At 42.9% G+C, this 23,506-nt stretch overlaps 2 protein-coding genes across 9 annotated transcripts in view; one reads left to right on the top strand and one right to left on the bottom strand.

Annotated features, from left to right (window-relative positions):
* Nucleotides 1-19,272, bottom strand: part of PSME3IP1 (proteasome activator subunit 3 interacting protein 1) — a 34,929-nt gene extending 15,657 nt beyond the window's left edge. Inside the window, exons 1-6 of one of the 6 annotated variants that reach the window (XM_035025147.1) lie at nt 19,071-19,272; nt 18,290-18,496; nt 8,225-8,366; nt 7,604-7,702; nt 7,078-7,199; nt 809-942 (exon numbers count right to left, since the gene is read on the bottom strand). In XM_035025147.1, coding sequence (XP_034881038.1) covers nt 809-942; nt 7,078-7,199; nt 7,604-7,702; nt 8,225-8,351 — 482 coding nt within the window. In that variant the 5' untranslated portion in view covers nt 8,352-8,366; nt 18,290-18,496; nt 19,071-19,272. Of the gene's footprint in view, nt 1-808; nt 943-7,077; nt 7,200-7,603; nt 7,703-8,224; nt 8,367-18,289; nt 19,007-19,070 lie in introns of those variants that run through there. The other 5 variants (XM_035025151.1, XM_035025148.1, XM_035025150.1 and 2 more) reach the window with 5 other exon arrangements.
* Nucleotides 19,273-19,555: 283 nt separating this feature from the next.
* The window catches only part of RSPRY1 (ring finger and SPRY domain containing 1), a 41,587-nt gene continuing 37,636 nt past the window's right edge, over nt 19,556-23,506 (top strand). The window contains exon 1 of one of the 3 annotated variants that reach the window (XM_035025142.1): nt 19,556-19,673. The gene's annotated coding sequence lies outside the window, so the exon portion shown is untranslated. Of the gene's footprint in view, nt 20,007-23,506 lie in introns of all 3 variants that reach the window. The other 2 variants (XM_035025141.1, XM_035025140.1) reach the window with 2 other exon arrangements.

Below are 23,506 nucleotides of genomic sequence, written 5' to 3'. Positions count from 1 at the left end.
TCACACTTAACATTATTTCGTCCACGGTATGGTCAAGTTGAAATGACCAGATTTCATCGCTTTGGCACCATTTCAGGATTTAGCAGGGGAGGAACCTAAGACAGGACTTATCAAAACCTCTAGGCAGTGCTGCCACCCCACATCAATCAGCAAGGAACCCAGTCAGGTCTGTGCCACGGTCACAGCTTCCATGGTCTCAAAGGCCACAGTGCCTTTGCAGCAACTGCTCCCGTTGCCCGGGATGTTGTCCCCCTTGTCTGCCTATCAAAGCCCTAGTCATCTACCTGATCAACATCTCCCTCTACTGCCTTCCCTACCTTCCCCAACCTGAGCTCACAGGCCCTCTCCAGGGAGCTAAGGGTTTCCTCCTCCCTGCTCCCGTAAGACCCTACCCAAATCCCTTCACACAACTCGCTACCCTCCTCTGCCTAGAAACAGATGCTCAAATATTGAAATCCACCTTTCCTTATTTGTGACCTTGGACAAAGGTTCTCAACCAATCAAACTTGTACTGTGTAGACTTGTGGAAAGAGTAAGATCATTAACACAATGGAAAGCACTTAACACAATGCCTGCCGCATGACACGTGCCCAATGAAGAGTAGCTATTACTCTGTTGAACGAATAATCAGAGAGACAAGGCTCAAAGACTATAGAAGACACCAAATCTGGAGGGGGAGAGAGAGGTAGGGCTACCAGAGGAACGTCACCAAGACTGCCGCTTAGGTAACCGTTTGCTCAGGCCACCATTACAAGTGGCATTTCAGAGTACACAGAGGGAGACTGGAGTCGTGTGAGTGCTGGCTGACCTCTTATGTTTCACAGCTCCTGCCAACAGCTTTGCCTGGGAGAACTTGTTCTTGGTTTCTATGGGTTTCACAGCCACTTTCCTCTCCACCTCCTTCTTGTTTTCTGGAGAAATTCCAACTTTGTTGAGATTACTGTGTTAGAGGTTAAGGGTCAAATTAAGCAAAAAGTTACAGCAGGACAATGGTAAATCAAGAGAAGACATATAATCCGCTAGCTCTTCAGCTCTGCCATGTAATGTTTAGCCTATTTATATTAAAAACAATGCCCTCTATTCTTTATTCTGCCAGTCATATCCAGCTGATTTGAAGAGAAATGAAGGTAACCACGGAGGAAAAAGGCAAATCAAGCCAAATATATTACAGAAAAGCAAACTTTTTCCCTCTGAATCTCAGTGAAAATCTGAGTTATGGTCAGAAAACCTCCTCAAAGACAGGGCCACATCTTGCTGGGGTAGGCAAAGAGCTTAAGAAATATAAATGCCACAGAAAAAAATGTGGCTTCCCTGAAAATTTTTAAGTATTTGCTTTTTTTGCCCAAGGGTAAAATCAAATCTTGCAGAATGTCCGATGACCAACAGTGGCATTCAATCTTGGACATCACAAAGACTAACTCCTCTGCTGGTACAAGACAACATCAGAAGCACCTTAAGGCTCATTAAAAAACAGAGTCCCTCCCCTGTCCCAAACCCAAACTGAATGAGGACTTCCAGAGGCCCAGGAAATGGTTTTAAACCCCTCTTCAATGTGATTTTAATGAGAAACCCCAGTGCATATGCAACACATGAACCAAAACGTTATTTTTTTTTTTTATTTTTTAAAAAGATTTCATTTATGGGCGCTTGGGTGGCTCAGTTGGTTAAGCGACTGCCTTCGGCTCAGGTCATGATCCCAGGGTCCTGGGATCGAGTCCCACATCAGGCTCCCGGCTCAGCAGGGAGCCTGCTTCTCCCTCTGACCCTCTCCTCTCTCATGCTGTTTCTCTCTCGCTCGCTCTCTAATAAATAAATAAAATCTTAAAAAAAAAAAAAAAGATTTCATTTATTTGAGAGAGAGAGAGAGAGTGAGAGAGCATGGGGGGGGGGAGGGTCAGAGGGAGAAGCAGACTCCCTGCTGAGCAGAGAGCCCGAAGTGGGACTCAATCCCGGGGCTCCAGGATCATGACCTGAGCCGAAGGCAGTCGCTTAACCAACTGAGCCACCCGGGTGCCCCCCAAGACGTTTTTAAAAGCACAACCAGGGGTTCCCAGGTGGTTCAGTCGGTTAAGCATCTGCCTTCAGCTCCGGTCACGATCCCAGGGTCCTTGGATTGAGCCCTGCCTCAAGTTCCCTGCTCTGCGGGGAGCCTGCTTCTCCCTCTGCCCCTCCCCCTACTCGTGCTTTCTTGCTCTCTAAAATAAAATCTTAAAAAAAAAAGTTTTGGGGCACCTGGGTGGCTCAGTCATTAAGCGTCTGCCTTCGGCTCAGGTCACGATCCCAGGGTCCTGGGATCAAGCCCCATGTCGGGCTCCCTGCTCTGCAGGAAGCCTGCTTCTCCCTCTCCTGCTCCCCCCTGCTTGTGTTCCCTCTCTGGCTGTCTCTCTTTCTGTCAAATAAATAAAATCTTTAAAAAAAAAAAGTTTAAAAAAAAATAAAAGCACAACCAGGGGCGCCTTGTGGCATAGTCAGTTAAGCGTCCAACTCTTAGTTTCAGTTCAGGTTGTCATCTCGGGGTTGTGAGGTCAAGCCCCACACTGGGCTCCACACCCACTCAGCACGGAGTCTGCTTGAGATCCTCTCTCGCTCTCCCTCTGCCCCTCCTGCTCATGCTTGCACTCTCTCTCTCCTTCTCTAAAATAAATAAATCTTTAAAAAAATAAAATAAAAGCACAACCAGTTCACTTGTAACATCACTTCTTACAGGCCTGATGTCAATCTCTAGCTGTCAAGGTTTGTCACTTTCTTTTGTTCTCTCCACCAGCCCCTCCTCTCCTTCCGTTTCATACTCTCACAACCCATTAGGCATGAGCTTTAAGTGTTGGATGTGGTGCAATTCTTTATTTAAGAGGCAGCAGTGCCTTACTGGAACAACAGTGACATCTAGTGACCAAGAAATCTAAGAAGCAGATATCATCAGCCCAAAGGGGTGGGCAGAGGGGTATATGGTCTTTGAATACTGAAGAAAATCGGGTACCAGAAATAAGGACATTCTAATTCTGATCACTCTTCAGGTACTAACTCTGTTCTTGCAAGCACCAGTTACCTTAAATATTTGCAGTATTCAATGGGGATTATGCAAAATGCTCAGTACTATTCTGAGTTTCATCAATTTAATGGTTTCAAAGTCAACATGAAAGCTGATAATATGTTAACATTACATGTTTGGTTTTCTAGAATAAAAATGAAAGAATCAGATTTCATCCTTCTAATACCAAATGCCAAAAACCACCAGCATGCTGATTTTTACCTGCAACTCCATTGTTAAGGGATAAACTCTTACAGAATTCTTAATATTGAAAAATAATACAAAAATGGAAAAAAAAATAACAAAAAAAAGGGCACGTTTTTATAATAGTAGGATACAAACAAAAACCAACACTTCACTTTTTATTCTTTTAAAATGAAAAAAAAAAAAAGCCTCCAACCTTTTCTTTTTGGTGGGGGGAGTAAAATTATTACTTTTGATCCACAGCCAAAGTATAAGCCATTTTTCCCCTTAAGTTCCTCTCCCCCTAAAATGCTTTAAAAACACAAACACACCTCAAATATCTCAAAGAATTAATTAGATGAGGAATTTTTAAAAATTACATAGTTCGGGGCACCTGGGTGGCTCAGTCGTTAAGCGTCTGACTTTGGCTCAGGTCATGATCCCGGGGTCCTGGGATTGAGCCCCACACCAGGCTCCCTGCTCAGCGGGAAGCCTGCTTCTCCCTCTCCCTCACTTGTGTTCCCTCTCTCGCTGTGTCTCTGTCAAATAAATAAATAAAATCTTAAAAAATAAAAAAATAAAATAAAATAAAATTACATAGTTCTTGGAGCGCCTGGGTGGCTCAGTCATTAAGCATCTGCCTTAGGCTCAGGTCATCGGGCTCCCTGCTCTGCGGGAAGCCTGCTTCTCCCTCTCCCACTCCCCCTGCTTGTGTTCCCTTTCTCGCTGTGTCCTCTGTCAAACAAATAAATAAAATCTTTAAAAATAAATAAAATAAAATTACATAGTTCTTAACACATAATATTGCTTTCATATACTCACATACTCTGAAGAAAACAAGAGTTCTATTGTTTATATGGCACAAACCACAGCTTATCTGCCTTCACAAGTATCACATTATAAAAGGTATAACAATCAAGCAAAGCCAAGAACCAGCTCCTGATTTAGAGCTTCAATAAACAAATGGCTAATCCTTCAGTTCCTATCTCAACATGTCTCTGGCTACCTGCATGCTAGGATTAGTGCATTATGTATCAGTGGATTGGAAGGCTTTTCTTCAGTTTTTCTAGACAGAACTTACCAAGTTTCCAACAAAAGCCAATACCCCTGGGGCCCCTCCAATGTTGTACTGTAATGTTAGCAGGGCAGAAAAGTTTCTTCCACCTTACTGCTGCCCTATTTATACTTCCCTTTGAACTGAAAACTGAAGGGCCCTGCACACTCATACCAAACCAACTCTACTCTCCAGAATGCTGATTTGGGAGATGCATCTTATTTGCTAGCCTGCCAAATTAAGCACATAAAACAAGACATTATTCTAGTGATTGGTATAATTAACGTATTTCCTGAGGGAAAAAAGTCTGGTGCCTGACACAATTCAATACATCTATCTGCCCATCTCTGCAAACATCAATGCACACTATTATTCTGGAGTCACCAGAGAAGGCAGTGGGGGAGGAGAGCTCCAGAAGAGTCAGCCTCAATCCTACAGTTGGGATTGAGGTGTGACTTTCCAATCTTAAATGTTATACCAGAATTCCACTAGGAAAACTGGAACTGGAAGCCAAGTCTTTTGCTACCAGTTCAGAGAAGGTTTTCTGGCATCATGCTGCCCCCTTATCTCAACCATTGTCAGTCATCTTGATTTAAACCAAATCCCTGAGAATCAGTCCACATCTTCTCCTACGTAGCTCTTTAATGGAACCTACTGCATGCTCCCAAAAAAATACCAACTAGCACATACACGCAGTCGTATCGTCAATTTTAGAGGTAAAGCCTGTTCAATCACACTAGTGAGGTTATTCAACATATAAGCTTGAGATATTCCAATAAGCCTTCTCATAGGAAAAAAGCTATGGTGGCTTCATTAACCTCTCCTAAGAGTCATTCATTACTTTGTTCACATATACACTGAGAACCTACATGCCAGGCACTAGGGAAATGAGTTGTGACCAGGTCCCTATTTTTATGCATCTTACCTTACATTCCCCAGTAAAGAGGCAAACAAACCAGTAAAGAGGTAAGCAAATTAAGATTTTTCAGGAGTGAAAATTACTATTAAAAAGTGACATCAGGGCACCTGGGTGGCTCAGTCGGTTAAGTGTCTGCCTTCAGCTCAGGTCATGATCCCAGGGTCCTGGGATCGAGTCCCATATCAGGCTCCCTGTTCCGCAGGGAGCCTGCTTCTCCCTCTGCCTCTGTCTGTCTCTGTATCAGTGGGAATCGGTCTCTCATGAATAAATAAAATCTTAAAAAAAAAAAAAAAAGGTGACATCATACACAGTGACATGGTTCAGTGAAATGTTAGAAGGGGTGCCTAGGGGAGGTCTCTATGAGGGAGGGAGATGGGAGCTGACACCCAAGTGCTATAAAATGCCAGCCTTGTCAAATCTGAAGGCAGAGCATTCCAGGCCAAAAAAAAAAAACCAAAAACAACAACAAATATAAAGGCCTTGAAATGAAATCACAAAGCTCTGAGAGGAACATAAAGAAGGCCAACAGGCTGGAGTACAGTGAACACGAAGGAGTGAGTTCAAGACGCAAAAGGAAGATGGGTTGGCCTAAATCACGCAGGGCCTGGTAAAAATGTAGACTAAAGTGTAACTGCCACAGGAAGCCACAAGTGTCTCAAATAGGAAAGTAACATGATTCCACATATGTCTTCAAACGTTCCTTTTGACTGCTGTCTGGAGAATGGATTGTTGAGGACGAGAGCAGAAGCAGAGACTAATTTGGTGGTCACAGTGGTCCCGAGAAGCAGAGAGAGAGCTGAACTGCACAGATCTGGAGTACATTTTGGAGGTAGTTTTTGGCCCAGGCACCTTGGGGCATAGGAGTGCCATTACTGAGATCGGAAAGAGCAGAAAAAGAAGAGACTTGGGGTGCAAGGGCAGTGTGATGAGTCGAGGGTAGGGGTGTGGCACACAGAATTGAGAATTCAGACTCAGCCAAGCTCTAGGTGGGATGCCTATTCAGACATGCAAGTGGAGGAGGAAAAGGCAACACTGAGCCAAAGTGAGGTCATCTTTGTTGTTTTCTCTACCCTTCTGTGGGGACAGACCAAGCTACACCTCTAAGGAAGGTCTTAATAAGGACACAGGAGAGTTGCTGAACATTTCCTTTTAAAACTCAGAAGCCGGGGCGCCTGGGTGGCTCAGTCGTTGAGCGTCTGCCTTCGGCCCAGATCACAATCCCAGGGTCCTGGGATCAAGCCCCGCATTGGGCTTCTTGCTCAGCGGGAAGCCTGCTTCTCCCTCTCCCCCTGCTCGTGTTGCCTCTCTCGCTGTGTCTTTCTCTGTCAAATAAATAAATACTTAAAAAAAACAAAACTCAGAAGCCAATTTCTCCCCTGGATGAGTTTACTGCATTGCCCATTTGTTTCAGAGTCTAATCCCATAAGGCAAAAACACCCTGGTACTATTAGGATTTAGGCCTTTAGTTAATCCTAAAGGATCTGGACTTTTGATTGCAACAGACTCTCGCATGCAACCTAACTGCATAAATCGCTACCGGTGATTCAGTCACAGGGACACCAGTGTTGAAAGGGAACTCAGGGATCACTAGGTAGAAAAACCTTATTTTCGGGCGCCTGGGTGGCTCAGTTGGTTAAGCGACTGCCTTCAGCTCAGGTCATGATCCTGGAGTCCCTGGATCGAGTCCCGCATCGGGCTCCCTGCTCTTCAGGGAGTCTGCTTCTCCCTCTGACCCTCCCCCCTCTCATGTGCTCTCTCTCATATAAATAAATAAAATCTTTAAAAAAAAAAAAGAAAACCTTATTTTCATTCAATTTGTGAAGAAACTCAAATCCACAGACGTTGATGAGAAAACGGACACCGTACAGATTTCTCTCAAAGTACAAAGGATATTCTGTATTCTTTCAGTTCTTTCAGTTCTTCTTCTCTTCGTTGCTTTTCCAGGAGTTCCTGCTGTCGAGAAACCTCATCAAGGAAGTTAGTCTCATCTTCGTCTAAGCCTCTTACCATGTTTTCTGAGGAAATAATTGAACAAGGAACACTTAGCAAGCTAAAGGGAAAACAGTTAAATAAGATTTTTCCTTCTCCTTTTTTTCCCCCCCAATAAGCAGCAGATCCTTTAGAGGATTAGAAGAATGTGTAAAGACCTCGGCTTTCAGAGAGGTAACACGGCATAAAACCAAAGCATTTCTCCCATTACCAGACCTCAGCACAGAGAATTAAAATGGGTATCTTGAGCTCTAAAGAAAAATGTTCAATGTGGTCTAGAAGGCAAAAGGTTGACTCTTTTCCACCAAATGAACGTCTAGAGACTAGATAATCAAGACAGTTCCATGGCTAGTTGGAAAAAGTGTCGCATGACACAAAAGTGCATCGAGAAGGCCCTGCAGAGTGTGCCGGACTGTTTTCAGAAGCTTACTGAATTTGAACTGCTCCTCATACTCCTGCTGCTTCCTGTCTTTCTGTTCCTGTAGCCTTTCATATAGAGACCGAGGGTCATAAACCTCCTCTGGACATTCTGAAAGGAAGAGGGAGGGGGAAGAAGAGAGGGGAAAGAAAAGGTACACACTTTAGAATTTTTCACATTATTTTGGAATCACAAAGGATTTTAAAGATAAAGTCAAGTCTCTGCATGATCTGAGGGCAAGGATAACACAAAAATAGTACAAAGTCCACGGCTTCCCTTTGGATCTCAGAGAGGGGCCAGCAGTTCTCAAAGGCAACTACCAATGTCAATAGGGCCCACAGCCTGAGACAGTTTAACTGGATGGGGGGCCAGCCCAACCCTATACGCAGTCACATTCTCAGTGTCTCACATCCTGCATACACCTGTACAGATGGAACAGAATCTTCTGGAAGGCAGAAGGTGGAGTGGCCAGTGAGCACCCTGGTTCTGCTCCCAGCCACAGAGGCCTTACATAGGTTCCTGCATCCCTCTGAGCCTCAGTCCCCCTACGTGAGGACAATAGCACCTACTCCGCAGGGCTATTGGGAAGATTAGAGATCATTACGTTGAATGCCAGACTACAAGCCCATATACCTTCTGGATCTTCAGGTTTGCGAACTTTCTCCCATTCTTCTTGCCTCCTTTTGCGCCGTTCATCTAGTTCTGCCTCGGATACAAACCTCTTTTTGATAACAAGATTACCATCATCCCCTCCATCCATAATGGAACAATTGGTCTACAAAAAACAAATGAAACACTTCAAGTGAGAACTGCAATTAAAATTCTAAAGAGAAACAAGGAGCTTTAGCTGTCTCACCTAGCAACAGACTACCTCAAAATTCCCTTCAACCTTGAATTCAAGAAATCTTTGAGTCATTTATGGATCACTGGTGAAAGCACATGATTGCATTTTTCTAACTGTATCAGGCAGTTTTATTAACATTTATGTTATTTGCAAAGTCAGTGAGAGGACCTGGAATGATTCTCCTTACATGCTGTTCCATTGTAAGTCTGACACTGCAAATACTTCTTGGTCCCTCTCTAGACAAATTGGCCTCCTGGGCATCCTATCTTTTTCTCAGATCTCATCTTCCTTTATTTCTGTGACATCTGACATTGTTCCTTCTTGAAATTCCTGTCTCAGGAACATTCCACTACCTCCATTTGCGTGTTATTGTTTCCAAGTGGATGCCAAATGGAGAAACTCAAGTATTCAAGGAGCCTTGGCTGGAGATGAAGTCTAGTCTGTACAGCATGGAAGGGATATGCCTAGAGGCACACAAACCCCAAATGGAGAAGAGAAAGTGAGACTAGAGCCCAGACCTCCCAACTTCAGGTTCAATGTCCTATGCACTAGCCTACACTGAGTCCTCCATCTCTTTCCTGACCTTCCTTCCTGTGAGCTACAGATCTATGCCATTACAGAGTCTATCTTAAATCCTCCTCTTTTCTCACTCCCACAATGACCTCAACCACTTTATGCATATCTTGATGCACAAGATTCCCAAATCTAGATACTTCTACCTGAACCTCTCTTCAGAAGGAAGGGAGAAGGAAATAATGAGAGTGTGCATTACTCCTTTTAAGCCTTTCTGCTTTTCCTTGCTAATTTCTTTCCTTCTGAAGAAATGTGGAATTAACCTCTCTACTCAGACATGTTATATTATTCATAGAATTACACTCTAACAAGGAAGCAGATATTCTGCACTACTAGTACATCAACTCAATGTCCATTCCAAGATGATCTCTAGTAACAAAAATAAGTCTCTATTGGGGTACCTTGGTGTCTCAGTCAGTTAAGTGTCTGACTCTTGATTTTGGCTCAGGTCATGATCTCAGGGTTGTGAGATCAAGCCCTGTGTTGGGCTCTGCACTCAGCATGGAGTCTGCTTAAGATTCTCTCCCTTTCCCTCTGCCCCTGCCCTTCCCCCCACCACCACTCATGCTCTTGCTGTCTCACAAAAAAAAAAAAAAGTCTACTGACAGCACAAAAATAAAGTAGCTGCCATCTATTGAGTCTCTTACCATGCACTAAATACATTTTTATATAAGTATCTCATTTATGCTCCCATTGATCTATGAGAAATATTTGCTCTTTACAGATGAAGAAATGGGAGCCCAGATAAGTCACTCTTCTAAGGTAATAAAAGGTGGTGAATGGTAGAGCTGAGAATAAAATCCAGGTCTGACATAAAAAATTCATACTCTTATCCACTTCACCATCCCCCTCCCCAGAAACCTGGGATCCTGGTTCGAGAAAAAGGACATGTCAGTTTCAGCTTTCTTCCTATACCAAATTCCAGGCTGAAAATGTTCGTGTAAACATCTTAATAGAGATGAAAATGGAAGCTGAGAAAACAAATCCAAACGTTCTGAACAACAGAAGAGTGTCAGCCTAAATCCCCCTGCAGCTACAATTTAGTTCAATGTAACAACCCTGAGAGAGAATTTTGAAGTTTTCTAGAAAGAAAACCAAATCCACTGGCAGAAGCTATTGTTCCCACCTGAAGCCCACAACCTGGACACTTATGATTTAGCCTCATTCAATGTCTCCAGCCAGAGGCCTGGTACAGAAACAGAATTATTCTGTCTCTGCTAACCATGCCAAAAATTCAACTTCTGCAGAATAATGCCTTACGAAATAAGAGCCAACATATTCTTAAACTGGGACTCTTATGAGTGGGAGAGACACACTGGACCCTCGATGTCCTCCTTTCTTATCCTCTGTTAGCCTGCTGCAGCTCTCCTTCCTCACCCTAAATTGGTTATCTGGTTTCTTCCCCTCACCCTTACTTCCTGGTAAATAATTCGGCGTGGGGCAGGTCCTTATACCCCACCTAATATGATTCTCCATCCAACATACGAATCTACCACACATACCTAGATTTTCATCCAACCCATATTCTAAAACTTCAACAGGGACCAATGCACTCACTCCCAGGCAGCTGACTCCCTAAGTAGATCTGACCCGTAGGACAGTTCTTCCTTAAACCAAACTGAAATCTGTCTCCCTTTAAATTCCACACATAGGTTCAATCCACTGGGACTACAGAAAAGGAGCCAAATCCTTTTTTCAATGCAACAATGCTTCAACTGAAGACAACTCCCACATTCCTCCTAATCTGTCACAGAAATTTCTGGGCCAAACATCCTTAGTTCTTTTAATCTTATGAAATGGAGAAAAATAATAGTGTCTCAAAGCAGTGAACTTATCAGTGCATATAGGATTTAAACCTGGGAAATAAATATTAGGATATGACAATGCCCTGGCATTCCTACTAAATGCATCTCTTCATTCTCATTGTACATTTTAAAAAATGAAAGAAAAAAAAATACGTTAGTTAATATTGAAAGCAGTGTTCCAATAGGCCAAAATGAAAAAACCTAGAATCTCACATGCTTCCATCTACATAAGAATGCAGACTGTATGATTTATTCTTATAACTCAAAATTAAGAAAGTAAAATCATTAATTTTCACGGCCTGCTGAATTTTTGGAAAAGGAAGAAACTATCTTCACTTAACTTTAACAAAAATCCCTGAAACGCAAGGGACAAAGCCTTCAAGACACATGTGCAAAAGGGGTTGAATTTGAAATATAAACTCTAGAGAAATAACAATCTTCCCAACACTTATCAATCAATTTTGGGAAAAGGTAAACTTATAGGATTCCAAGAAATTCTTATTTTCTTTCTCATCAATCCTTTCCTCTTAAGTGTTAGAATTCAACTTCTGCCCAAAGGGTTGAGTCTGTGCTATTAACCATCTTTCACGCCACAGGGAGAAAACCGGGAATCAGAGATGGTTAACGAAAATGAAAATAAAGCAGCATACTGAAAAAAGGAAATTGAAAGACAATGAATGGCTTTAGAATTTGACAGAAACTACTGTTCTCAAAGGGATGGTTTCCTGAAAACAGAGTCAAAACTAACGAACACTTAGGAAAGTCTGTTCTTTAAAGCTAATAATCCTGATATTCCCTGGATCTCAAAATAAATAAAACAAGCTAGATGGCCAACCTAATTACAATGAATTTCTGTGAGTTTAAAAGGTACAAGACTAGAATACAGACTGTTCTATCCTCTCTTCCTACACTTTGCACATCTTCCATAGGCCTCATTCCCCAGCGCTTCAACCGTCATTCCCTCCTTGCCTTCCACGCCCCCAGCGGCACTCCTGGCTATCTGGTCATCTTTCTATATTAGGAGAGGTCAGAGACAGGGACAGGAATGTTCCTGAACAAGTGGCCATACTCCTGAGTATTCTGGATAATGTTCAGGATATTCCTTCTCCAGAAATATCCAGGTTTTTTCAGGATTCAAAATGTCACTGTCAAATACACACTGCCAAGAAGCAAGCTTCACCTCACACACCTTTCACTACGACCTAATCCAATCCCCCCAGTATATATAACAAGTACCTTCTGTGCTGCTCTCCTTACACAAGGCAGCACAGGTAATGATAAATACTACACTCTGTCTGAAATCCAGAGACCTTGGTTCTGCCAGTTACAAGCTGTAGGCCCTGGGCAAGTCACTTAAGTCCTCAGAGTCGTGGTTCCCTCGTCCACAGGATGCACTCACCAGTGGGGATTAAAACAGTCTGGCACAACAGAGAGCTTTTGTGAGGATAAACAAAGTAATTCATGCAAAGCACTTAGCATAATGTTTGACACGCACTTAAAAAATGCTTTGAAAAGTTAGCCATTACTACAAAGCACTCAAGCGAAGCCCTGGACCAGTTACAAGAGTGAGAGAAATTCCATCTGCACTCAAGGAGTGGGGGGGAAATAGATCAGTGATAGAAACATAGGGATTAGCTAGATAATACGTAAACAAAGGGATCACATCAAACGGAGGGAAATTAGGAAAAACTTACATGTATATATAATTAGGTAATTCTGTATTTTCCCTTTAGCGTGGTTCTCTATTTTACTGTTTTATTAATAGTTCATTTTAAATAAACTGGACATTGTGCTGAATGCTGAACTCTATGTCCACCACTGTGCCAGATTCTATGGGGTGCAGAGAGGAAATCAACTTTAAAAGAGTTAGTACTCTGGGACGCCTGGGTGGCTCAGTTGGTTAAGCATCTGCCTTAAGGGTCCTGGGATGGAGTCCCATATGGTATGTGGCTCCTTGCTCAGCAGGGAGCCTGCTTCTCCCTCTGCCTGCTGTTCCCCCTGCCTCTGACAAATAAATAAAATCTTTAAAAAATAAATAAATAGAAGAGTTAGTACTCTTACACTAGTTAATACCAGATAATAGTGTATATAATGAATTGCCAAAGTGAATAGTACAGGTAAGAGATAACAATGAAGGGCATAAATACGGATCAATCCCGTTTCCCAGGCTGAAAACCCAGCCATGAACCTAAGACTCCTTCTCCCTCAATTCATTGCATCTCACCAGTCACCAAGTTCTGCTGTTTCTATCTCATAATGACCTCTTTTTAATCCATGCTCTCTTTTAAGAGAAGAATCCTTTCTAATCTCTTCTTTTCAGGGCCTCATCCAGCAAGGGCTACTGCAATAGGCTTCCATTAGCCTCCCTGTTTCTACTCTTGCCCCTACTCAAGCCATTTGTAACTCGCTGCAGCACTTAGCCATTGTGTTTTGTCGTTTGTGACTATTCCAGCAGCGCTTTGTATCCACAGTATCCAGCACAGTGTCTGGCATACATTAGGCAGATAATAAATACTTATTGAATAAACCAACCATGAAGAAGATTCGAAGAATTTAAGCAGGAAAGAATGATCTCACATGAATACTCTGAGGTATTGTCCAATGTAAGTTAAAGAAAATGGTAGACATTACGTATTTGCTCAAGCTTCTATGTCCCATAGGGAATGCTATTCAAACATGACAAAACTGGGCAGGGATGCCTGGGTGGCTCAGTCGTTAAGCGTCTGCCTTCGGCCCAGGTCATGATCCCAGGGTCCTGGGATGGAGTCCCACATCGGGCTCCTTGTTCAGTGAGGAGCCTGCTTCTCCCTCTCCTTCTGCTGCTCCCCCTGCTTGTGCTCTCTCTGACAAATAAATAAAAATCTTCAAAAACAAACATGACAAAACTGGGCAGTTGGAAACACACAACCAAAAATTAAATCACTTTCCTATATTATGTAATTGATGTCTTCTTCCTCCCTACTTTCCTTTAATTTCAACTGACTAAAAAATGCTCTGTTATACTGATGAATAAGTATTTCCCACACAAAGCATCTTCTTTGAAGAGTTCAATTTTCATTGGTTGTTTATTCTGCAAGAGGGAGGTGATGAGTACTTGCAGCTCATTTACCTCCTCTGGAAGGAGGCAAAAACTGGAAATTAAACTGTTTATTTCTAATTCCTACTGCCTAGCTAAATTTTCACAAGTCTCTATTTTTCCCCTTCGTTCGCTAGAATAATTAAAAACAAAACACAGGGCGCCTGGGTGGCTCAGTTGGTTAAGCGACTGCCTTCGGCTCAGGTCATGATCCTGGAGTTCCTGGATTGAGTCCCACATCGGGCTCCCTGCTCAGCAGGGAGCCTGCTTCTGACTCTGACCCTCCCCCCTCTCATGTGCTCTCTCTCTCTCTCATTCTCTGTCTCAAATAAATAAATAAAATCTTTAAAAAAAAATAAAAAAATAAAAAATAAAAAAACAGAAAACCAGGAGTCTGGGATCGAACTATAAAGATTCATGTAGGAATGAAGAGGATTTACACTGGGAATATTCATTTTGTTCAGTGTGCTTAATTGTAAAAAAAAAAAAAAAAATACATGCTGTCAATTTTCCTTTACTCACATAGCTTTTTTATTTCTGAGGTGATTCAAGTCTAATTATCAAACTAAACATTACATTATTTTAAAAAGGATTATTTAAGTTCTTCAAATAGGGAATTCATGGAAAACCAAAACCATACCAAAATCACTTTGTCCAAACTTAAAAGTTTCAAACCGACACAAATAAAGAACATAGTTTTCAAATTTGCTTGACAGCCAAAAACAACAAAGTTATTATTTCAAGCCAAAGTAACTGTTAAACACTGCACTCTGGTGTCTGTACTGGAGACTGTGGTATTTAATTTCCAGGTTGGTGGGACAAAATGGGCTCAGTGTCTTACACCACATGCTATACAAGACAGAAAACTTACGTTGCTACCCCCAAAGTAATTGCTATTGCTGACTTGAAAAATTATTCCATTTACCTAGTGCCATGATACAAGTTAATGAGATCTGGTTTCCTACAGAATTGAATTCTGTGATGGCAGACTACTTAAGTGTTTACATCACTGGCCACTACCCCCTCCTAATTCTAACATTAGATAGACTGTAATATAAAAACACACCAGGGGGAATCGATTTCTGTGTTATGGTGCTATAAAGCTTCTCTTTGGTTAGCAAAAACAATAGGCCAATCTACTTTCCTTTGTCAGTAAATATACTTAAGTACTGCCCTTCCAACATTTTGATCCTGATGTTTAAGTCACATGGGACTTCAAAATGCAGGACAGCAATTAAGAGGAATTTGCCATCGGGCAAACTCAACTATATTCCAAATAGATAGCTTTCAGGCCAGAAGTCACTTCTACCAAGCCACGGTAATTCAGATCAAGAGGGCTTTCCCTCTATATTTTAAAACTTCAGAGCATGACAACTACTAACAGAGAACACTACTAGCATTTATTACTAGACAAAGTAATTCTCAGTCTAACACTAAGGCTTATTTAACATACTCCAGTAGCAAAGGAGACTAAAATAATCTAAACATCAGCATATAGCATAAGCAATTTCATTCATATATAAAATGTTTATTATAAAGCGCAATTTGTAGTAATCTTCTTAAAAAACATCTAAATGCATCTAAAAAAAACACAGGCGGGGCACCTGGGTGGCTCAGTCGTTAAGCGTCTGCCTTTGGCTCAGGTCATGTTCCCAGACTCCTGGGATTGAGCCCCGTATTGGGCTCCCTGCTCGGCGGGAGGCCTGCTTCTCTCTCTCCCAACTCCCCCTGCTTATGTTCCTGCTCTCGCTCCCTCTGTCAAATAAATTAAAAAAAAAAAAACCACATGCAATAAAAAAAATTTTTTTTAAACAAACCTATATATATACATTTAGCTTTCCATAGCACAAGAACAGTCTCATCACATGTGCTTTTACCCTGAGTTCATCTATATGCACTGGAAGAAAAAGAGAACTTAAAATACTGATCCCCTTGGCGGATCCTCAGTTCCCCAGTCTGTGTATGCCTCTCAGAGTATAAGCACTTTCTATATAGGATTCTAATTTCAGTTGTTTTTTTTTTCACACATTGTGACTCCTAAATGCAGACCAGCCACTTCACCTGAGGCTCAAAGGAAGAAAAACAACATCCGTTTCAAAGCTGGAGGAAAACCTGGCCATGCTGGAATTTTGCTGTGCCCGTATACCTACATCCAATATGGTGCCTCCCTAAAAGATTTTCGAAAGTAGCTTTGATTATACACTATTTTACCATCTGGGCTGGCTTTGGAACCTCCCCCCCGCACCTCCACCCCACTAGGCTTTGTGTAACTCCTCCCTAAGCCCGAATTTAAGGGGAAAAAAGGCTTTGCATTACACAACCCATACGAGGCCAACTAACTCATTCAGTTGTATTGCTGAAGTAAATCTTGACAGGGGATCTATTATGTGCAAGGCACAGAGTGCTAGGTGCTCAACCGGCACTCTACTTTTTAACAAATGAGGAACCTGCAGTCAGAAAAAGAGATAAGGTTGGCACATATGCAATTTTAGGAAAAGAAGAATGAGGTTAAATGCTGTAAGAGAATAAATAGAAGCTAAGCACTGAGGAGTTCACAAAAGACTAGAAAAAAGCATCAGGGAAGCTGAATGTTGACAGCGGCTGGGACACTGCATAGGGAACAGTGGTGGAAATTTCAGGTATACAGAGAAAAATGATCTTTAACTCAAGATTCCCTGAAATCACAAATTTCGCATTCCAAAATCAAAATGAAAGGGGGCACCTGGGTAGCTCAGTCGCTTAAGTGTAGGGCTCTTGATTTAGGCTCAGGTGGTGATTGAGCCCTGCAGGCTCTGCGCTGGGCATAGAGCCTGCTTAAGATTCTCTCTCTCTCTCTCTCTCTCTCCCGCCCCTCCCTCTGCCCCTCTCCACCTCCCTCTGTACAAAAAAAAAAAAAAAAAAAATTTAAAAGGGAGGGGCTTTCATTTCCAGAAATAGTAGGCTAAGTAGTTGAAACCAATCCTCTACCTCCATGATAACAAACAAACGAAACCTGGAAGAAATTTTTTAAATAATTCTTAAACAGAGAAGCTAACAAGATAGTAAAAAATTTGGCCAAAACCCAAGAAAAGGTGATACCAGAAATTAAGCCCAATATTCAAACTGGTTTTCACACTGAGGATTTCTCTGACCTTGACCTTGAAAACTGCTGTTTTGATGCCCTTAGGAAGCAACAGAAACAAAAGTCAAAGCCAGGAGTCCACAAAGGGTATAGAGTCTGATAGCCACCTCCTTCTCCATCTCAACCTAGTACCCCAAAGAACTAAACCGTCAAGGTAAAGGTGAAGTGGGAAGAAAAACAGCAGGAATACTGAGCAAAAGAAATAAACCCAAAGGGAATTCACACAGTGGAATTAACACACACAGCTATAAAACAATGCTTACTGTGTTTAAAGAAATAAAAACCGAGCCTCAAAATTAACAGCAGAGAATAAGAAACTGTAAAACAATAGCACGGCACATTTGAAAAAGGACCAAATAGAGCCTCAGGAACCAAAAAACGCAGTAACTGAATTTAAGATTTCAGTGTAATAACAGATTAGAAATAACTTGATAATGAAGAAAAAATTATCCAGGATGTAGTATGGAAAAATAAAAAGGGAGTAAGAGCCATAGACATTAGAGTGAAGGACTCTGCATTAAATCAGCAAAGGCGATAAACAAAGGGGTATAAGCAATATATGAATATAAACTCGCCGAGAATTTCACAGAAGTAATGAAAGACACTAATCCACAAATTCAAGGTCTGATAAAACACCAAACCCAACAAAAACACATCCGCAGTTGTATATGTCATGAAAATGCAGAAAACCAAAAACAAAGCACAATCTTTAATACATATCCTACAATAAAGAGTGAAACTGACCATATTTAAGAACTGAAGACAAAGCATTTTCAAAAGGTGATCAATAGTGAGCACACTGAAGTTATTTAATTCAGCTGCCCCAAGGACATAATTACAGTATGATGGAGCCATGGCAGAACTACACACTACAATTACTTCACTTACCAGCTATGTGGTTTTCAGTATCTGAGGCAGCGGCTTAACTCTAACCAAACATCAAGATTCTTAGAAGGAGAAAGGGAAGACTGCTAACCAGGTAAATGGTCATGACATAGTTCCTCCTGGTTGTAAGGGATTAAGGCACCAACGCTTCAGCTGAGAAAAATAATTGGCCAGCCTCTGCTCTCAGACCCGTATAAACTGTTAACAGCTCTTCTCATGCTCTATTTGAAAGACTGTAAAAGTTGCCTTTATCTCAGCTCAATCCCTTGTAACAAAAAGGAGTATAAACACTGATTACTTTCAAGAATTTCAGAAGCAGTGCCCTCCAAACCATTTTATGGGGTCCCTGTAACATATCAATAAGCCAAACAGCTGACGAACGAACAAATCTTACCTCACAGCTGGTACACAAGAGGTCATTAGAGGAATTCTGACCACCAGGCCCGCACTTGGCTTCCCTGGGTCCCAACTCCAGACCTACTCAGTCAGACAATCTGGGGGTAGGGTCGGAGAATCCGCATTTAAACGGGCCGCAGATGATCTTGTTTTTGTACTAGATTAAGAACCACTGCTCTGAACGAGTAGGTCTCCACATTTACACCTGTGTGCACAGACATTCACGTGGGCAAACAACTCTCAAACAAGATCCTTCAACCCTCGGTCTTAGTTTCCTAAGTTTTCTTTTGCAAAACGAGCACGCTGGCTTGTTATCTATTAGAAGAAAATGCACTGAGCACAGCAAACGGTCCACGGTCCACAGGAAGTGTGTTTCCCATCCTACACTTGCGTTCTGTGATTCAACGATTTCCAGCCAGGCACTCCCACATCTCCTGAGTAGAGCCGTTCCAAGACCCCTGCGAGAAAGCCCGCTCCTCCCTTGGAGCCTGGGTGGTCCCACTTAGCAGAAACGACAAGAGGCCCGAAGTCCCAAGACCGCTAGAAAGGGTCGGGATGCTCCCCCACACGACCTGGGAGGCCCTCCCGCGGGCGCCCTCGGCTCCCCTCAGGTTGGGCCCCAGCAAGCCCCTGGCCCCAGTGACTCAGAACACTGCGCGAGTGCGCAGACTGAGAACCGGCCTGGCCTTAAACTTCACACTAAACGTAGGCCCCCATCTCCTCAGCGAAGAAGCTGAGCCCAGGTCTCTCTGCCAGGCCAGGGCCCAGGCCGCACTCACCTACCAGCGTGCGGGAGGCGAGACCCCCTCACCTCGGCGGCGTCCACCCCAAACCGCCACCGCTAAGACCGCTCGCTCTTTAGGACAAAAAAAAAAAAGAAAAAGGAAAGAAAAAAAGAAAAGAAAGAAAATAGCCTTTGCTTTTGTATTCCTTTTGACCCTTCAGGGCTTCCTCTTCCTCACCGCCACAACAAAGTTCCGCCCCGCTTCCGGCGGCGTAACCCAATCCGCACCCCTCTTCCTCCCCAGGAGACAGATGGAAATCCGGTGTCCGGAAAGCTAGCCGGAGAAACTTCATTGGACCATTCGCACCTCAGCAAGGGGATTGGCCAGCTCGCGCCTGAGGGGCGGGGCGGGCCGTGCGATCACGTGGTACCTTCCCTGAAAGATGACTGGCTGTCAGGGAGAGGGCTTGCCACCGAGGAAGGGGCGTTTCCTAGGGGACTGAGGGAGGGCAGGGGCGATGCGAAGCGGGGGTGGGCCCAGCGCGTAATGGCAGCGCCGTGGCCTCGCGTCCATCTTTACCGCTCTCTCGGACCTGTCACAAAGGAGTCGCGCCGCCGCCGCCGCCCCCTCCCTCGGGTGGGCCCGGGAGCTGGAGAAGTCAGTGCCGCAGCCCGGCCGCGCTGCTCTGGGAAACCACTGGGGACGCGGAGCGGGGGGGAATCCGAGGGCTGGGGACGTCCGTGAGGGAGGAGAACAGCCGCCCGGGTCTGCGGCGGAGAGACCGGACTGGGGCCGGGGGAGACTCCGGGAAGGGGCCCGGGAGGCGTTGGGCAGAGCCCAGGAAACAGCCCGGAGGTTCTCCACTGAGGCCCGCGCTGAAGGCGCCTGAAGAGGTACCTGGAAGAGGGTGTTCCCCCTTTAGGGGGTTCGTGACCGGCGAAGGTTGTTGGGGGTCGCTCTTCCGAGGAGGCCGCGGCTAAAGGGGCCCAGGTGAGAGGCAGGTAGCTCTTGGGAGGTTCCTGATATTTAGGGGTGCTCCTCAGGAGTGTCCTGGACGGAAGGGGTAACTGGAGGAGGCGTTGGAAGGGTTTTCTTTTGTGGAGTTTAAGGTTTAGGTGGCACGGGTGCGACTCGGACCTTCCCCTGGGAGACATAGAAATGCCTTGGGGTCGAGAGACCCCTCAGAGACAGGGACTAGGAGTTGGGAGCCAGAGCTAGCGGATTCTTTTACTCCGGAGGCCCGATGTGAAAAATGGGTAAGGGCCCTAGGGAGAGGTTGTTGCTGATCTGTTCTGGAAAGCAGAGACCACCATCTGTAGGAAAGCCCGGGTGGGGAATAGTGAGAGGGAAGCGGTAACGGCAAGGGTTTTCCTCTCTGGAGACCGACCTGTGTCTTAAACACAGGATTCAGCTGTTTCTGGGTGTAGTGCAGGTTGGTTGGGGGTGGGGGGGGAGTCTGTCCCAACAGCGCTCCTTGCGTGACTCTAGATGAGGCTTTCGTTCCTACCTGGTGCCTCAGTTTCCCTGTCTTTGGGGAGGGAGAGCGAGGCAGAGATGGTTCACTGAGACTGTCCAGTTCTATTCTGTAGAACCGTCTGAATGAGGCTGCTCTCCCTGGAGTGTTGTACTTTGAACTTAAAAAGGTTGGAAGTGTCTTATTAGTGACTACAGTCCCGTAGTTGTCCAGGCACCTCACCTACCATGTACGGGTTCTTAGATGCGTAACGTAATAATCTTGGGTCTCTTCTGTAAAATAGCGCAGTGTGTGAAGATACTTTCCAAACTACAGGCTGTGGAAAGTAAAGTACTGTGATTCTACCACCAAAAGGGTTGAGGAATGAAAGTGAAGGCACAGTCTAAACTGTAAAGCAGTATGTAGATGTAAAAGGGATTAGCATTAATACAGTTGTTGAACACCTATGGTGCTGGGAGCCATATTGTACTGAAAACCTCAAGGTTCCGGGCTTTCTAGGTCATAGTATGATCCAAACCCGTGGCCCCTGCTTAGATGGGAGTGGAGGGATTTCCGGGTTTTGCTCTCAGAGTTTTAATTTACTTTGAACTTCTGATGGTGCTGGCAGGAGGTGGCATTATAATATAGTCTTTTCCTCCAGAAAGTTTTTCTCTGACAGCTGAAATTTGATCTCAATATTATAAACCACCTCCCCTTTTTCCATGTATATGTGTGTGTGTGTGTCTGTGTGTGTGTATGGCCTTTGAGTGTCTGCATGTAGTGAATATCATGACTTTTGGGTGTCTACAGGTAGTGAATATCATGCTTCCTCTCTCAGTTGTGATTTTGGAGATGAGACCTTTTTTCCCCCATGAATACTATGCCTTTCTGTGTTCTGTGGTGGTTTCAGACTATGTAGCAATTGCTTTTAAAATTCTCTTCCACGGTGGTTCTCTATTTCTCACCATATATAGAATTTGCATTTCCTGCAATGACCTCTTGCTTTGTAGCTCCCCCTATGAGGTTATAAGATAATTGTGTCCATGTATGATATTTTCCTAATGTTTGGTTACTGGCATTTGTTAGAGCTGGTTTTCCAAATGTTGGGTAATTGGTGATTTTTTAAGTTTGGTCTTTTTTTTTTTTTTTTAACAAAAAGCTGGCTTGCATTTCCTGTTTTCCTAATTTTATATTTCATGGGTCTTAAAAAAAAAAGTGTACTGTGGTGATTTTATGAGCTTTCTGATTTCCCAGGATACATGCTGTTCTGACATACTGCTTAATGCCTGTGTCCTGCTTTCGCTGTTTTTACAAACCCTTCATTATTTTTGTACTCCATGATTATTTTTAAGTTATTAGGAAGTGTTCCAGCATACTCTGTGTGGACTTTTTTTCTGATTTGTCAAAAAAAATGACTTTTCCCTTAGTAAATTAGCCAAAAATCAAGGGGAAATAAAAACTTAGCATTATGTGTAAAACTTTGTTATTCTGTAGTGAATAGGGAAAAACAACAGCTCTGAAGTATGTTTTGGCAAGAGAATAGCAAATTGTTGTGTGTTCCTGAAGTGCATTTACAGCAGTCTATTTCTACTCATGAGCTTAAGTCAGTCTATCAAGAATTACAAAAATAATGGGAAGTAATTTTTTTTAATGAAGTGAGAAGTCACTTTGCATCCTTTAAAATACAACTCACCTTGATACTCTAATATCTATATAGTTGGAGAAATTATTAGGAATTCCTAAGGATGGTAATGACTATTACAACTTTAAATTGGAAGTTTTCTGCTTTGTGGTCAGATCCTTGTAAAGTAGATGTGATAGTCACAGGGCTGAAAAAGTAAATGGAAAATCATTAGGCACCACAGATGGGAACCACAATGGAACCAGCAATCTATTTTAAAGAGTTCTTTGAGGGTAGTAAACTATCAGTTGAGCTTCTCTTCAGATATTTGGCATTTTTGCATTTACCATTGAATTTGGATAGTTTTTTCCTTGTGTACAATTTAGAAAATTGAAAAATAGAAAAGTCAGGAAGTAGTGAAAGCTAAAACTTGGGCCACAATCGTTAGAAGGAGACTTGTACAATTTTAGGAGTGCGGAAGAATGAATATTTTCCTTTTGGTTTCTCTATTCAATAAGTCTGCTTTTGAAATATGATTAGGAAAAAAGGTACATATTGCTAAATTTTACTCTCTGTGTCCATTTCAAAAGGTAATGCTTGCTGGTTAAATATGTAAAAGCATATTTAACTATAGATAACTATATGTATGATATATACAAGGCTAAATGAGGCAGACATTTTATAAATAGTGGTTGGCTGTTAGAGAATATTCTCCCTTTCTGAGCTTTTGAAAATGAAGAATGCATTTGAAAAAGCAAAGTCTTGATGCACTTCTTAAGTTTGTTAATGAATGAACCCTTCATGTAACTTTCTTGTTGCTTGATATTATAGTTTCCAGGCATAATTTCATGGGTCTTATACACATCAAATAGAAGGTTTGAAACACCTTACTTGGCAAGTTTATTAGTACCTCAGTTTAATGTTTCAGGGTTAGTTTTTTCTTACTCCTTCTACCTCCTGAAGAGTTAAGTTTCCTCTCCTGGGCCCCCTGATGCCGTGACTCTCCAAGTATGGCTTCCACTCCACCCTTCTTTGTGAGAAGTACAGCTCCTTTTTTCAGTTCTTATTGCTTCATAGTTATTCATAGTTACATATGCCTAAGGGCTACTTATTAATAACCTACCAAGTGACTTGTTAAGAATTACTGAAACATGGAATTCATAAACCAAAACTACTATAACCTTAGAGTTTACTGTTGTCTCCCAGAGTCTGTCCTGGGAACCCTGGCACTACTGCAGAGCTTCTTCCATGTGCTGTGCAGAATGGGGGCTCCTGCCATATTCAGGAAGGGTGCTTATTTGGGATCATCCTCAGTATTGTCTCAGATGAATCTTGGCTTTCCATTGTGCTTCCTTCCTCCCCCCCGCCAATTGAAATTAATATTAGCTTCATCTTTATCAATTTAATTTATGGGTT

Source organism: Mirounga leonina, unplaced genomic scaffold, assembly GCF_011800145.1.
Source record: "Mirounga leonina isolate KUSES-001 unplaced genomic scaffold, KU_Mleo_1.0 Mir_180, whole genome shotgun sequence".
Taxonomy (NCBI): Eukaryota; Metazoa; Chordata; class Mammalia; order Carnivora; family Phocidae; genus Mirounga; species Mirounga leonina.
This window is presented reverse-complemented; position numbering and strand designations above follow the sequence as displayed.